At 46.4% G+C, this 17,147-nt stretch overlaps 1 protein-coding gene across 3 annotated transcripts in view; it reads left to right on the top strand.

Annotated features, from left to right (window-relative positions):
- Positions 1-6,173: 6,173 nt before the first annotated feature.
- Positions 6,174-17,147, top strand: part of LOC140186957 (histidine ammonia-lyase-like) — a 55,515-nt gene continuing 44,541 nt past the window's right edge. The window contains exons 1-8 of one of the 3 annotated variants that reach the window (XM_072241816.1): positions 6,174-6,465; positions 6,676-6,730; positions 7,545-7,572; positions 8,678-8,752; positions 8,839-8,911; positions 9,671-9,737; positions 14,780-14,817; positions 14,911-15,036. In XM_072241816.1, the coding sequence (XP_072097917.1) occupies positions 6,228-6,465; positions 6,676-6,730; positions 7,545-7,572; positions 8,678-8,752; positions 8,839-8,911; positions 9,671-9,737; positions 14,780-14,817; positions 14,911-15,036 (700 nt within the window). In that variant the 5' untranslated portion in view covers positions 6,174-6,227. Of the gene's footprint in view, positions 6,466-6,675; positions 6,737-7,544; positions 7,573-8,677; positions 8,753-8,838; positions 8,912-9,670; positions 9,738-14,779; positions 14,818-14,910; positions 15,037-17,147 lie in introns of all 3 variants that reach the window. The other 2 variants (XM_072241815.1, XM_072241817.1) reach the window with 2 other exon arrangements.

Here is a 17,147-nt window from a genome sequence, read left to right as displayed (position 1 = left end):
GGTAAGCTAGCTAAAAATATCAAAGAAGATACCAAAATTTTTTCAAATATATAAAGAGTAAAAGGGAGTGAATATTGGACTGCTGGAAATTGAAACTTGAGAGGTAGTCATAGGGGACAAAGAAATGGCAGACAAACTTATAAAGTATTTTACATCAGTCTTCACTGTGGAAGGCACTAGCAGTATGCCAGAAATTTGAATGTCAGGTAGCAGAAGTGAGTTTAGTTGCTGTTACTAAGGAGGAAGTGCCTGAGAAACTGAAAGGTAGATAAATCATGTGGACCAGATGGACTACTCCCCAGGATTTTGAAGAGATTGTGGATGCATTAGAAATTATCTTTAAAGAATCACTGGATTCTGGAATGGTTCTGGAGGACTGAAAAATTGCAAATGTCACTCTACACTTTAAGAAGGGAGGAAGGCAGAAGAAAAGAAATTATAGGCCAGTTAGCCTAACTTCAGTGGTAGGAAAGATGTTGGAATCCATTATTAAGGGTGATGTTTTGGGGTACTTGAAAGCGCATGATAAAGTAGGCCAGAGTGTGGTGAATCTGTGGAATTCACTGCCATGCATGGCTGTGGAGACCAAGTCATTGAGAATATTTAAAGCAGAAGTTGATAGATTCTTGATTAGTCAGGACCTCAAAGTTTACACATAGAAGGTAGGAAAATGGAGTTGAGAGGAATAATAAATTAGCCATGATGGAATGGCAGGGTAGACTCATGGGTCAAGTGGCCTAATTCTGATCCTATGTCTTCTGGTCTCTGAAAAGGACAAACTGTTAAATCATAAAACCTTAAACATTCTAGTGACTAAAACACAAATAATTTCAAGTAGTTGTGGGGTGGTGCCATCAGGAATTTAAAGAAATTAAAGGATCACACTAATGTGGATAGGATTGAATTACATCTGTGTAGATGGCTGTACTTCGCTCTGCCACCACAGAAGATATGATTTCCCAATGGCCACTCATTTTAATTCTACTTCCCATTCCTATATGACTTGTCAGTCCATGGCCTCCTTCACTGCCACAATGAGATGACTCTTATAGCTCACATACTATCTGTGCAGCCTCCAAACTGAGGACATGAATATCGATTTTACTAAGTTCCAGGAATTTCTCACCCTTCCCCATTTTTCTCCATTCCCCAGTCTGTCTCCCCTCATACCTCTCCTCTTCTCCTCACCTGCCCATCACATCCCTCAGGTGTCGCTCCTCCTTCCTTTTCTCCCATGGTCCACTCTCCTCTCCTATCTGATTCCTTCTTCTTCAGCCCTTTACTCTTCCACCTCTCACCTCCCAGGTTCTCTCTTCATTCCCCCTTCCTCATCACCCACCTTCCAGCTCACCTGGTCTCAACCATCACCTGCGAGAATGTACTCCTTCCCCTCCCCTGACCCCCCCATCTTCATATTCTCGCTTCTGCCCACTTCCTTTCCAGTCTTGGTCTGAAACATTGACTGTTTATTTCCTCCAAGGATGCTGCCTGACCTGCTGAGTTCCTCCAGCGTTTTGTGCATGGCAGTAATGTTTTAAAGGTGTGCAGAGAAATATATGAAAAGGTAAGTTATGGGATGATCAGCAGTGACTCTGGAGACTAACCACTGAAGATAACTTCGAGTCAGGGACTCAGCGAAGTCACTGGGATCAAACCCTGGTCCGTCTCATCAAGAGCAAGTCATACCTCAACACAGCTGGTGGGTTTTGGAAGTTGTGAAAGTAAGCTAAAGAACTCTGTAACTGAAGTCAACGTTGAGTATATTGTCAAATGCACAAGTACATCTATGCACAGGTGCATTGAAAAACTTACAGCAGCATCATAGGCACATAGCATCATATAAGCAGAATTCACAATATAAACATAAATTATACATAATTTTTACAAGAAAGAGCACAATTAGAATGAAAACTGTGATCAAAGTGGTCATAGTGTTGCTATGGTTATACTGATCGGAGTTGTGCAGGTTCTTTTAAGAACGGAATCGTTGAAAGGAAGTAGTTATTCTTGAAGCTGGTGGTGTGGGACTTCACACTTCTGTACCTCCTGCATGATGGTAGCTGTGAGAAGACGGCATAGCCCAGGTGGTGGGGATCTTTGATGATGGATGTTGCCTTCACGAGGCAGTTCCTCCTGTAGATCTACCAATGATGGGTTGGCATGGGCCTACAATGTATTGGGCTGAGTTCACAACTCTCTTCTGTTTCTGTGCGTTCGAAGTACAACACCAGACCATGATGCAGCCAGTCAGAATACTCTCAACAGTACATTTGTAGAAGCTTGTTAAAGAGTTTTGCTGACAGGCTGACCCTCCTTAACCTTGCACCTTATTGTCTTCTGCACTGCACTTTCTCTGTAACTGCAATGCTTTATTCTGCATTCTGATACTGCTTTTCACTTGTACTACCTAGAGATACTGATATGATGAAATGCTTTGCATGGATGGAATGTAAAACAAAGTTTTTGACTATCCCTCAGGTCATGTGATAATAGTAATTAGCCAAAAAATAGAGTTAATGAGTCTTGTTTCAAACCACCCAGAGAAGCTTTGAGTTCTTCGAACACCTTCTGATTAACAGAGTTGTTAGGCAAAGTCAGTGTCTGGTGTGTTTTACTCTGTATTGCATTTCATTGACAAGAGGGTTATGCAGAACCTGTACAATGCACAGGTTAGACCACGGTTGGGGTAATGAAGCCATCCAGCACCACCACTCAAGAAGGATGTCTCGAGCCCTGGAGATGGTGCAGGAAAGGTTTACTGGGAAGGTTCTGAGAATGAGGAACTTTAGCAACAGGCTTTGACAGGAGAAACTAGTATTGTTTTTAAGCAGCATGGAAATACAATAAAGATGGACAAAATTACAACGGGTTTAGGGAGCAGGTAGAAGGAAGCTATCCCCAGTGGGAGATTGTTCAATGGCTGGAAGGTAAGGATTAATCTTCCTTCAGTTAGTCCTGACGAAGGGTCTCGGCCTGAAACGTCGATTGCACCTCTTCCTAGAGATGCTGCCTGGCCTGCTGCGTTCACCAGCAACTTTGATGTGTGTTGCTTGAATTTCCAGCATCTGCAGAATTCCTGTTGTTTAAGGATTAATCATGCTGCTTAAAGGTCCCTAGAATCAGGTTCCTGGCTATCAGTATCTCAGGGGATTCATCCTGGGCCCATCACATTGATGCAATCACAAAGGAGCCATGCCAGAGTCTTTCTTTCATTAGAAATTTGAGATGATTTAGTGCATCATGAAAGGTTCTTGAGAATTTCTAAAGAGGTATGGTGGAAGGTAGTCTGACTGGCTGCATCACAGCCTGGTATGGAGGCTCCAGTGCAGAGGATTGCAGGAGGCTGTAGAGGGTCATAGACTCAGCCATTTCCAGCATCAGCACCACCAAGAATTTCTTCAAGAAGGAGGCATCCTTCGTTAATGACTCCTCACTATCTGCGACAAGCCTTCTCATTTCTACCATTGGAAAGGAGGAGACCCACACTCAGTTATTCAGGGGCATCTGCTTCTCTGTCATCAGATCATCATCAACTGTACTCTTTTTGCACTTTTTAGTTATTTTGTAATTTCAGACCATTGCTGCTGCAAAACAACAAATTTCACGTTGTATTAGACAGTGATAATGAACCAGATTCTGATTGTGTTGTGTTGCTTTGGATTTCCAGCATCAGCAGAATTTCTTGTGTTTACAAATTTCTATAGAGGTATGGTGGAAGGTAGTCTGACTGGCTGCATCACAGCCTGGTACGGAGGCTCCAGTGCAGAGGATTGCAGGAGGCTGCAGAGGGCCATAGACTCAGCCAGTTCCATCACAGGCACAACCCTCCACACACTGAGTTGTCCTCAAGAGGCAGTGCCTCAGGAAGCTGGCATCCATCATAAGGTCTATCACCATTCCCTCTTCCCATTATCACCATTGAGGAGGAGTCACACACTCAACAATTCAGCCGTAGCCTCTTCCCCTCCTTTCTGAATGGTTCATGAACACTATTTCATTATTCCTTTTTTGTTTTCTTTATCTAGTTTGTAATTGAAATGTCTCTGCCATGAAACAACAAATTTATAAGGTTGCCTATATTTGTCACATGTACATCGAAACAGTGAAATGTATTGTTTACGTCAACAAACAACACAATGAGTGAATGTGCTGGGGGCAGTTTGCAAGTGTTGCTGTGCTTCTGGTACCAGCATAGCATGCCCACAACTTATTAATCCTTACTTCATTGGAAAGTGGGAGGAAACCAGAACACCCAGAGGAAACCCATGTGGTGACAGACAGAACAGATGTGCGGCAGGAATCAAACCATGATTCTACTGAACCATGAGCCATGGGGCATGATGGTGCAGTGGTTAGCACAATGCTTTACAGTATCAGTGTCCCGGGTTCAATTGCCACTGCTGTCTGTAAGGAGTTTGTACGTTCTCCCCGGTGACGGCGTGTGGGTTTCCTCCGGGTGCTCTGGTTTCCTCCCACAGGTCATTGTAAATTGTCCCATAATTACTCACTCACTGCCTGTTACACTGCTGGTGCTTAGAGCAGCAATGAAGATCCTCCATCTCTGTCTGTCCTTGGCCATCTCCCTACTGTGCCCTGGTGTGGTCAGGGTCCTCATTCTGCCTCTACGCTATGGTGCCAACATAGTCTCCAACATTTCCTCCACCCTTCAACAGTCTAATGAAGTACAGTACTGTCTTGATGATGGAGTTGGCCTCTCTTATCATCATGTGCCCGACCCACCTCCAATGTTTCCTCATGACGATTGTGGCCATGTCCTCTTGATTACACTGAAGGAGTAGGGCGTGGTTGAAGATCTTCCTCGGCCAGAAAATACGGAGCATCTTCCGGAGGCTCATGGTATGGAACAATGATGGCTTGGCGAGGCCGTTCTCTGTCAGCATTCTGATCTGTACAAGAATGTGGACAGAACACAGCTCTGGTACTGCGTCATTGGGGTTGCTGGGTGGGGTGGATTGAAGGGCTGGAAGAGCCTATTCTGCTCTGTATCTCAATAAAATTAATAATAATCCAGAGTAAAGTTTACACTAGGCCATGGTATGTGAAACATGATATATATGAGATAGTGAGAATAAGCCTGATTCTAGTTCTAAAATAAATTAATTATTTTATTATGGTTTCTTCATTAAGAATTGAGCATTGACTCATCTGTGAATGAAATTAAGTAACATTTGGAAGTTCAACCAACACCTCCGCGACTAACGGGCGTAACTTCCACTTTAGGATACATGGAGTGAGAACTTTCCCAGTGACGCATTCCTTGCAGCGATGTCATTCCCGGTGCGCTGCGAAGCTCCCTGATGAGCATTGTTCTCAGTGGAATATTACTATGAAACAAATCCCAGCACGTTGCCATTCCACAGAGGGTTGGCCTCCAACCCCCAAACTCTTCCTACACCGTAGGCAGTCCCGACTAACCCCCACTCGGTTGCAAACCGGTTTCATGGGCAGTGGAATAGACGTGAATCGGTATTCCATTCCTATCTGTTGAGGCTACGGCAAAAGGGAGCGGATTTAGCGCGCGTCCAGTTACAAACTGAAGCTCGTTGCCTGAGGCGAGGCACTGTACCAATCCAAGCCTTTCGAGGGGAATTGGAATTGGCCAGCGGGAGGAGAGCCGGGATGCTCCCTCAGATCGCCTCAATTGCCCTTTTTTACGCCGAAACCAGATTATTTTTCCAAAGTGTGCCTGCAAAGGAGGACGCCCACTGCACAGGTTGTCAGCGCCTGAACACGTCGCACCAGTGAGAGTGCAGGCAGCCGCAGCAGATCCGAATCAGAGCGTGGGCAGGACGCTGTCCGGGGCTCTGCAAAGGGTGGGAGTGATGGAATAAACGGCAGCGGCTGTGGGATGACAGATTATCCTTATGGACGGGGCGGAAGGGAGGAGCAAGGGTCAAGGACAGTGGGAATCGAGCAGGCGGGGACTTACGGCTCCGACCCTGGAGTGAAGGGCGGGACAGAGAGGAGAGCAGAACGGAGGGGAGGGACGGAGTAGAACAGTTGGATTGGGGAACTTTGTGGGTGGGAACAGCAGCGACGGAGTGGGATGGGGGGACGAGTGGTGGGGTGCATGGGCGGGTCGGGCTGGAGGGGAGGGACAAGGGTAGGGGCAGGGGCTGGTGGAGGGGTGGGGAGATCTGTGGGCGGGCACAGCTGCCGGGGCCGTGGCCAGGACCACAGTGGCAGAGGGCGGCGGCGGCGCGGCCATGTCCCGTTACACGGTGCGTGTGCGCGACGAGTGGCTGACGGTGCCGTGCCGAGATGGGGCAGCCAGTGTGGGCTGGCTCGGTCGGGAGGCACTCCGTCGCTACGCTCGGAACAAGCCAGGCAGCGTCTCCCTGAGCGGAGCAAGCTTCGCGGTGCGACGGTGCCGGGAGCTTGCGCTGCTCGATCTCGACGACGCACTGGCAGATGTACTGGAGAACGACGAGTTCGTGGAAGTGGGTGAGGAGCTCGTCGTACTCCTATACCCCAAACACTCCCTGCCGGACCCCGGTTCCTCCCGATCCAAGTCCTGACCGCGGAAGCTCGAAATTTCAGAAGTCTCCAATCCCAACTCCCCACTCCCCGATCTTCTGTAGATTTAACCATGAATCCCGAACTAGACCCTGAGAGAGACCCCAACTAACCACCGCCTGTTTCTCCCCACCCCAGTGCTGGAGGACGATGCTGTGTCTCCCGACTTCAGCCAGTGGCAGTTCGCCGCCATGCATCCGTATCCTTGGTCAAGAGGTGTCCTATACCCTCCGTCGGTTCTGAGCACTGTGTCGGGGTCGGGGCCGGGGCCGGGGCCGGGGGTGGGGTGTGTATTGGTCCGGGTGGATAGAAGAGGGGTGGGGTGGGGGAGGTGTGGTGAAGATTGTGTTTCGGACGAGCATGAGATTAGGTGACCTTGTGTTTGAAGCAATGTGTCCGAATACTGTACCCAGTCAGTGTTCCCTCTCATTTGTAAGAACCAGTGTGCGCAAAAATCTTGTGCTGTGCATTTTTTTTTACCCAGTGACAACATGAGCGCAATGAATAATTTCTTCTTTAAAAACAGCATAAATAAGCCCGTTCTAAAATCTGCAGAAAGATCATCGCAAACTCCACATTGTCAACACCGTCCGCATCAGAAACAGTAAAAGGAGAAGTGATTGTGTACGATCGCGAAATATGCCAACGAGGTAGCGGGTGACAACCTTTTGTGCGCAATTTAAATGCCTTTGTGCGCTAGTAGCAAAAGATGTGTGTGGGCACACGTTAGAGGGAACATTGCTGGCAGTGAATTGACGGCGTCTCCTGGACACCCCAGCAAAAGCCAGCGAGTTTTCGGAGGTGGAACTGCTGGTGACTGGTTCCTGCATTCATTCAATGTGATTTTTGTGTCAAGATAACGGTGTTCACCAGAGCCTTTGAACACTAATCTAAACTATAGTAGCTCGGGTTTGGTCCGTTCTACGCTGAAGTAAATATTTGCAGATCTTTGGACTGTAAACAAAAATCTTAAACAGAACGAAATGCCTTAACCAACTGCTCCCCAGCTCCGCTAACTATCGGGAGCCTGATGAGGTAAACTTGTGGCTTTGATTTACCTGTGCTCTTCTCAAAACAGTCTGCATTTGGGAGGGGATTCAATTAGTGGTGTTTAATCTTGGATGTGTGTGAGACAATAGCAGGTACAACTTAGATGTTTTGCCAGTGGCACTCACAACACACAGATCCTGTATCCCAGTGAAGCTTTGACATGGAAATTTGCTGGAAGAGTGCGGGGGGGGGGGGGGGGGTTGATCAGGTTCAAGGAACAAAGAATTCTGACAAAAATAACTGCTGTTGTGGGAAAGCTTAGAATTGTAGAAAGTCACGGCACACATTCCAAGGTTCCTCTGTGCATGATGCTTCTATGTCTGCATTACCTCACACTTCCCTCCATCTGCCATCACGCCACCCAACTCTCCAGCTGCATTATTAGACACGCTTCTTTGCAATCTATTACCTCCTGTTCTTTGTAGACTTAGTAACCACACTATCTACATTCTTCTTTATACAGTATAAAGGTCCCAACAATGTATGTGCTACACCACTTGTTACAGTTTTCAGTCAGAAAGCACCCATCCATCACTACCATCTACAATCATCAGCCAATTCTGGATCCACTTCACCAGCACAACTCAGATACCTCATGCCTGTTGAATCAGCCAACCAAGTTGGTTTACTGAAGTCACGTCTATGCTCTGCCTTGATCAATTTTCTTAGTTAACTCCTGAACAAAACTCAGTGCATTTGTGAGAGGTGATCTGCTCTGCACAAAACTATTCTGGCTCCTAATCAATGCTTGTCTTTCTATGTGAACGTAAACCCTATCCCTCTGACTCTTGAACCAGTTCTCTCCAACAATGTAGGACTCACTGATCAGTAGTTGTACTTATTCCTGCTGCCCTTCTTGAACAAAACTATCCAGCAAGAGCATACAATGCATATTATTTTCTATAAACAGGTTCTAAAATTCTTCTCATGTATTGATGAAAATTTGAAACGGCAGATGTTGAGCAGATTTTTGTGATTTGGTGTATGAAAATTCACTGAAGGTTGTACCAATAACCTGTTGTGAAAGTGAGCTGCTGGTACATTTGTAGTTTGCTAATCAAACAAACTAAAGGAAAATGCAATCTTTCAGTGTATTTATTTAGATGGAAATCATTTAACAATTGAAGAACTAGTTCGTTTGGGAAGAGGACTTTACAAGATCAAGGTAATTGTGTATGTGATACCTGATTGCAGGATTCATGTATAAACACACAATGAATGACAGGCTATGATGTTTCTCCCTCATCCCAGCTCACTGCAGAAGCTGAAGAGAAAATCAGACAGTCAAGACTACTTCTGGAAAACATTGTGAAAGAAAATAAAGGTAGGTGAAAAGGACAGTCAAGCTGCAGAAGCAGTGAGTTGAGATCTAGTAGGTTGATCTTTAAAATATGGGTCGTTCGGTAAACCCTGAATGTCAACTGATTGGCCACTTTATTAGGTACAGGAGTGGAACCAATATGGTCTCCTGCTGCTGCAGCCAATCCACTTCTAGGTTTGATGTACTGTGTGTTCAGAGATGCTCTTCTGCACACCACTGTTGTAATGTGTGGTTATTTGAGTTACTGTTACCTTCCTGTCAGCTTGAACCAGTCTGGCCATTCTCCTCTAACCTCTCTCATCAATAAGGCATTTTTGCCCACAGACCTGCCGTTCACTGGATGAATTTTTTTTCACACCATTCTGTGTAAAATCCTGACTGTTGCATGTGGAAATCCCAGGAATTAGCAGTTTCTGAGATACTCAAACCACTCCATCTGGCACCAACAATCATTCCACACTCGAAGTCACATTTCTTCCCCATTCTGATGTTTGGTCTGACAGCAACAGAACCTCCTGACCATGTCTGCATGCTTTTATGTATTGAGTTACTGCCACGTGATTCTCTGATTAGATATTTACACTAACAAGCAGATGTACCTAATAAAGTGGCCACAGTGTGTATATCCTGTAATTTATATTCGTGACCAGCTTCTGTGACAAGTTCTCTTCTCAACCCTTGCATGTTCCCTAAAAGTGATGTTACAGGTTACAGCAGCTGAGGCACAAAGGGAAACTATCTGTACACTTCTCTGTCTTTCAGTTGTGTATGGAATAACAACTGGCTTTGGGAAATTTGCTCGGACTATTATCCCACATAATAAGCTCAAGTAAGTTCTTCCTTATAATTTGGACAATATCCTTGTTGATTCCCAGTAGTTTATATGGATTCACTTCTTCAAGTTTTAGCATTCTGCAGCAGTTTTAGTCTGGTGATTCACTTCTTCAAGTTTTAGCATTCTGCAGCAGTTTTAGTCTGGTGCATCTGCTGACAGACTGATGGCTTGGGAGCAAAATGTATTTTACTTCCCGCCCCCCCCCCCCCCCAGTTCCCTTTCCTTGTCTCTGTTCGAGTTGCTGGAATTTGGCAGCAAAGTGATAAGGTTCACCCCTGAGCTCAGACAGCTGTCCACGAGATCTGATTCCTTCCCAGCTGATGGCTTAGCCTTGTCCCCCATGTCCTAAGGAATTCCAAGCCTAAAGTGACATTGGAACTTTTCTTCCTCCACCTTGTTGTCTATTTCTTTGGCCAAAAGTCCTCATTCCTTTCTCTCATCTCCAGAGTTTCCAGTCTAACTGGGCCCTTCCTCCGAGCTTGTACCTTCTTTGATTGCTAATGTGTCCCACCATTACATCATTGCCAACAAGACATTAATTATCTGGATTGTCCCAGTCCCCTTCCCCAATGTTGGTTGCCAGCAGGCAACAACTGAAAGATGTCATTGACTACCAGAGGTCGGGCTCACTGAGTAGCCAGTCAGTGGAAGGGAGGTGCAAGATACTGGAACCTGGAGCAATAAATAATCTTCAGAAAGGACTCAGCCAATTGAGCTGGTGAGAGGAAAGAGATTGTTGAAGTTTCAGGTCAAAACCCAGCATCAAGACCTGATCAGAGCCCTTCCTCCTGCAGATATTGCTTGACCTGCTTAGTTCCTCCAGCAGTTTGTTGTATCTCATGGAGGCATCCCAAACTAGGAAGAGAAAAACTATTGTCTGCTACTTTTAACATCTATAGACCATGAGGCAAAGATTGCATTCAATACAAGAATATAGGTGCAGGAGAAGGCCTTTTGGCCTATATACTCTTCAACTCTTCTTCTAAGACAGTTCCCTACAGCATGCAGTTCCTCAATCTTTCAAATACTTAGCTATCTCCACCTTAAATACATCAAAAGATTCATCCTTCACTGGCCTCTGAGGCAACGAATTTACTCCCCATTTTCTAATTACCCAACTTTTAAATGACCTGCCCTTTGTTTATTTTCCTCCTCTTCCTAGACTCCCTGCTTTGGTCTTCTGCCTGCTCTGGATCTTGTCATTGTTAACTGCCGACGAGACATCAACCATCTCGACTTTACCACTCTTCACTCCCAATTCTAACCTCACTCCTTCTGAATGCACATCTCTGCACTATCTCCACACTAATCCCAACCTCACCATCTAAACCGCAAATGGGGGTAAGGTGCTGTAGTAGTTTGGTGAGCTGACCTCTACCTTACTGAGGCCAGTTGGCAGCTCTCAGACTCCTCCTCTTACTTACCCCTCAAACAGGACCCCACTAAGGAGCACTAGACCATTGCCACCTGCACCACCACCAACCTTATTGACTTTAGAGCTCTTCCATCCACTGTCACCAACCTCATAGTTCCTTTACGTTGCACCTCTAATTTCTTCCTCTTACCCAGGATCCACAAACTCACTTGTCCAGGTAGATCCATTGTTTCTGCTTGTTCCTTCCCCACTAAACTTATATCTATATACCTTGACTCTGTTTTATCCTCCCCCCGGTTCAGTCCCTTCCTGCCTACATCTGTGACACTTCATATGCTCTGGATCTTTTCAATGATTTCAAGTTCTCTAGCCCCATTTGTTTCATCTTCATCATGGACGTCCAGTCCCTATACACCTCCGTACTCATTCAACAGGACCTTAAAGCTTTTCTCTTCTTTTTGGACACCAGACCCAATCAGTTCCCCTCCACCACCATTCTCCGCCTAGCAGAACTTGTCCTCACTCTCAATACTTTCTTCTTTGGCTCCTCCCACTTCCTTCAAACAAGAGGGGTAGCCATGGGCACTCACATGGGTCCCAGCTATGCCTGCCTTTTTGTTGGCTGCACTGTACTGTCTATGTTCCAAGCCTACACTGGTATCGCTCCCAGCTCTTCCTATGCTACATTGACGACTGCATTGGTGCTTCTTCCTGCACCCATGCTGAGCTTGTGGACTTCATCAACTTTGCCAGCAATTTCCACCCTGCCGTTAAATTCATTTGTTTCATTTCTGTCACCTCCCTCCCCTTTCTCAATCTCCCTGTCTCCATCTCTGGAGACAGCCTATCTACTGATATCTGTTATAACCCACTGACTCTCACAGCTATCTGGGGTATACCTCTTCCCACCCTGTCACTTGTAAAAATGCCATCCCCTTCTCTCAGTTCCTCCATCTCTGCCACATCTGCTCTCGGGATGAGGCTTTTCATTCCAGAACTAATGAGGTATCTTCTTCTTTCAAAGAAAGGGGCTTTCCTTCCTTCACCATCAACGCTGCCCTCACCTACATCTCACCCATTTCATGCACGTCTGCCCTCACCCCATCCTCCCACCACCCCACCAGGGATAGGTTTCCTCTTGTCTTCACTTACCACACCACTAGCCTCCAAGTCCAGCACATAATTCGCTGTAACTTACAGCAGCTCCAACAAGATCCCACCACCAAGCACATCTTTCCTTCCCTCTCCACTTTCCACTTCCCTACGCAACTCCCTTGTCTATTTGTCCCTCCCTACTGATCTCCCTTCTGGTACTTCTGGTACAAGTGTCATGTCTGCCCCTACACCACCTCCCTCACTATCTTTCAGGGTCCCAAACTGTTTTTCCAGGTGAGGCAACACTTCACCTGTGAATCTGTAGGGGTCATTTACTGTATCGGGTGCTCCCGGTGTGGTTGTGGCTTCCTGTATATTGGTGAGACCCGACGTAGATTGGGAGACTGCACCGTCTTGCGCTTATGCTCTGTCCACCAGAAAAAGTGGATCTACTGGTGGTCACCCACTTCCTTTTCCCATTCTAAGATGTCAGTCCACGGTGTCCTCTACTGCCGTGATGAGTCCATACTCAGGTTGGAGGAGTAGCCTTCAACCTGATGGCATGAACATTGGTTTCTTGAATTTCCAGTAGTCCTTCACCATTCCCTCATTCTTGTTTCCCTCTCTCATCTTGTCTCCTTCCTTGCCCATCACCTCCCTCTGGTGGTACTCTTTGTTCTCTTTCTTCCATGGTCTTCTACCCTCTCCTATCATGTTCCCCCTTCTCCAGCCCTTTATCTCTTTCACCAATCAATTTCCCAACTCTTTACTTCATCCCTCTCCCTGCTGGTTTCACCTATCATCTACCACCTTGTACTTCTCCCTCCCCTCGCCCACCTTGTTCTAACTTCTCCAGTTTTACTTTTTTTCCAGTGCCAAAACGCCAACCGTTCCCTCTTTTCCATAGATGCCACCTGACCTGCTGAGTTCCTCCAGCGTTTTGTGTGTGTTGCTTTGGATTACCAATGTCTGTAGATTTTCTTGTGTTTGTTTTTTTTACCCCTGTCAAGACCCATTGTGTATTTGATTAAGGTCACTCTTTATTTCTCTAAACTCCAATGAATACTGATCCAAACTGTGGCCTCTCCTGAAAGGTCAATGTGTTCAATATGGGAACTTAAATATTACAGCTAAATTTTCAAAATGTTTTGCCATCACCTTAATAATTTTTGCAACGCTGAAGGTCCCTTTTGCTTCAAATAAGGCCAATTGGCCTTGGTAATTTGCTGTTTGCCTTGTCCGTCCTCCGAGGACTATTACACATCCGTTCTACTTGGGTCATTGTGGACACTGTGCGAAGGAGAACCTCTTCTGGCTGACCCTGAACGGATGAGGGCAGCAGATAGTCCATAACAAAATAAGGTCTGTGTTATAAAATCCACAATAAAGTTGAGACCCAAAATATTGATTGTCTGTTTCCCTCCACAAATGTTATCTGATCCACTAAGTTCCTCCAGCTGCTGGTACGTTCCTCCAGATTCCAGCATCTGCAGTCTTTTGTGTCTGACCCTGTTCCTGTCCTGGCTCTTGCGTCTGTCCCTGTTCCTGTCCTGGCTCTTGTGTCTGTCCCTGTTCCTGTCCTGTCTCTTGTGTCTCTCTCTCTGTTCCTGTCCTGGCTCTTATGTCTGTCTCTGTTCCTGTCCTGGCTCTTGACTGTCCCTGTTCCTGTCCTGGCTCTTGTGTCTCTCCTTGTTCCTGTCCTGGCTCTTGTGTGTCCCTGTTCCTGTCCTGGCTCTTGTCTGTCCCTGTTTCTGTCCTGGCCCTTGTGTCTGTCCCTGTTCCTGTCCTGGCTTTTGTCTGTCCCTGTTCCTGTCCTGGCTCTTGTGTCTGTCCCTGTTCCTGTCCTAGCTCTTGTCTGTCCCTGTTCCTGTCCTGGCTTTTGTGTCTCTCCCTGTTCCTGTCCTGGCTCTTGTCTGTCCATGTTCCTGTCCTGGCTCTTGTGTCTCTCTCTCTGTTCCTGTCCTGGCTCTTGTGTCTGTCTCTGTTCCTGTCCTGGCTCTTGACTGTCCCTGTTCCCGTCCTGGCTCTTGTGTCTCTCCTCGTTCCTGTCCTGGCTCTTGTGTGTCCCTGTTCCTGTCCTGGCTCTTGTCTGTCCCTGTTTCTGCCCTGGCCCTTGTGTCTGTCCCTGTTCCTGTCCTGGCTTTTGTCTGTCCCTGTTCCTGTCCTGGCTCTTGTGTCTATCTCTGTTCCTGTCCTGGCTCTTGTCTGTCCCTGTTCCTGTCTTGGCTCTTGTGTCTGTCCCTGTTCCTGTCCTGGCTCTTGTGTCTGTCTCTGTTCCTGTCCTGGCTCTTGTCTGTCCCTGTTCCTGTCTTGGCTCTTGTCTGTCCCTGTTCCTGTCCTGGCTCTGTTCAGGGGCCCTCTGATCAATTGCACTACTTCCTACTCCCTGTCACCGAAACTCCCAGGGTGGATGCAGGAAGGGAACCCAAACCTTCCTGCATTTTTAGATAATGTTAGATAATATATTCTTCATTGCTTTTCCACTCTCACCTTTTGTCAAAGTGTTTTAATACTTTTCATCAAGCTAAGTTCTCCAACATGTAATCTTTTCTCTCTCTTCATTCAGAGAACTCCAAGAGAATCTTGTTCGTTCCCACTCAGCTGGTATGGTCCTTTTATCTCAGTGTTGTGCAGCTTTTTTCAGTGTTCACCGCACTGTCACTTTGCTTCACTTATCCAGTGCTCTCTGTCCACCAGGTGTGGGCAAACCCTTGTCACCGGAGAGATGTCGCATGCTTCTGGCTCTTAGGATCAATGTCCTTGCCAAGGGCTACAGTGGCATTTCCTTGGAGACTCTAGATCAGATGATCCAGGCCTTCAATGGTAAGATGTTTTTAGTCTATTAGCTGGAAGTAGATAAACGGTAATATTCTATGGCCATTTTATTAGGTACAGGAGTGGAGCCCCCTTGTCGTCTTTCACTTCTGTAACCCTTGCACTTCAAGGTTTGCTGTGTTTTGCATTCAGAGATGCATTTCTGCACATCACGTGTTGTAACGTGTTATTATTTGAGTTACTGTCACCTTCTTGTTAGCTTGAGCCAGTCTGGCCGTTTTCCTCTCTCACTAACAGGGCGTCCTCCCCCACAGAACTAGTGCTCATTGGATGTTTTTTGTTTCACACACCATTCTCTGTAAACCCTAGAGCCTGTTGTGCATGAAAATCCCAAAAATCAGCAGATTCTGGGATACTCAAACCATTCTGCCTGGCACCAGCAATCATCCCACACTCGAAGTCACATTTCTTCCCCATTCTGATGTGTGTTCTGAGCAACAGCTGAACCTCTTGACCGTGTCTGCATGCTTTACGCATTGAGGTACTACCACATGATTGGGTGGTGAGTACTAACAAGCAAGTGTATAGGTGTACCTAATAAAGTGGCCACTGAGTATATAAATATCTTTAATTACTTTGGGTTGATGCTCTTTTTAAGGACTACCAGCCTGCTTTGTTGGTGAATGAAATGTGTTGGAATGTCAACTGCCAATAGAGTTGGGTTATGCCAGGGTGTTGCTGGTAAAGGTTGATCTCCTGTTGGAGTTGCACAGCTTGAAAATAGACTGAGTCTGTGCTGACTGTTGAACCCCCATTCATACTAATTCCATTTTATTCTTCACACATTCCCACCAGTTCTCCAGATCCCACCACTCACAACACAAATTACTAGTCACACACACAACAATACAGTGCGGGGACCGGCCTTGATACCTGTACCTGCCAAATTAAACGAAATAAATCTCTTCTGCCTGTACACGACCTGTATCCCTGTGGAGGTGGGAGGGAATCGGGCGATCGAATGAAGCTCCTGTGCTCACAGTGAGAATGTGCAAACTCCAGGCAGACGGTGCCCCAGATCAGAATTGAGCCTGGGTCTCTGCAGCTGTGAGGCTGCAACTCTGGCCACTGTGCCACTTGTTGGGTGATGCCTGGTGATGGAGTATGTTGTTGAGAGTTAGGCCAGAGTGTTGGAGCACTTTGTGGAGCATCAGACCCTATTCGAATGCACCGGCACTGTGTGTGGATTATTAACCTCTGTTACTGTACAATGATACCTTACTTCAGAGCACCTCAGCCTTCTGTGGGTTGATGCAGTTGCTGGGGCGTTAACTCTTATTTACTAAGAGTTAGTATGAGGCTTGGGCACTGATGGTTGTTAATGTTGGAAGTTGGAATTCCTACTCCCCCAACATTAACACCATCAGTGCCCTAGCCCCTCGAAGTGGCCCTATGGCAGTGGGACGGCAGTGTAGTGGTTAGCGTAACACTGTTACAGCACAGTGGGAATTGAACCCAGGATCGATTTCCACTGCTGTCTGCAAGGAGTTTGTAGTCTCCCTGTGTCTACAAGGGTTTCCTCCTGAGTGTTCCAGTTTCTTCCCACATTCCAAGGATGTATGGTTAGCAGGTTAATTGGGTGTAATTGCTCAGTGAGCTTGTTGGGCTGGAAGGGCGTGTCGCCATGCTGTATTGCTAAATAAAATACGAACGTAAGAAATTGGAGCAGGAGTTGGCTGTCTGGTCCATCGAGCCTGCTCCATCATTCAATAAGGTCATGGCTGATCTGGCCGTGGACTCATCTTCACCTACCTGCCTTTTCCCCATAACCCTTAATTCCCCTACTTTGCAAAAATCTATCCAACCTTGTCTTAAATTTATTAACTGAAGTTGCCTCCACTGCTTCATTGGGCAGAGAATTCCACAGATTCACCACTCTCTGAGAAAAGCAGTTCTTCCTCATCTCCATCCTAAATTTTCTCCCCTGAATCTTGAGGCTATGTCCCCTAGTTCTAGTCTTACCTACCAGTGGAAACAACTTCCCTGCTTCTATCTTATCTATCCCTTTCATAATTTTATATGTTTCTATAAGATCTGCTTTCATTCTTCTAAATCCCAGTGAGTACAGTTCCCAGGCAACTCAATCTCTCCTCATAGTC

The sequence above is a fragment of the Mobula birostris genome, chromosome 23 (genome assembly GCF_030028105.1).
Source record: "Mobula birostris isolate sMobBir1 chromosome 23, sMobBir1.hap1, whole genome shotgun sequence".
Classification (NCBI taxonomy): domain Eukaryota; kingdom Metazoa; phylum Chordata; class Chondrichthyes; order Myliobatiformes; family Myliobatidae; genus Mobula; species Mobula birostris.
This window is presented reverse-complemented; position numbering and strand designations above follow the sequence as displayed.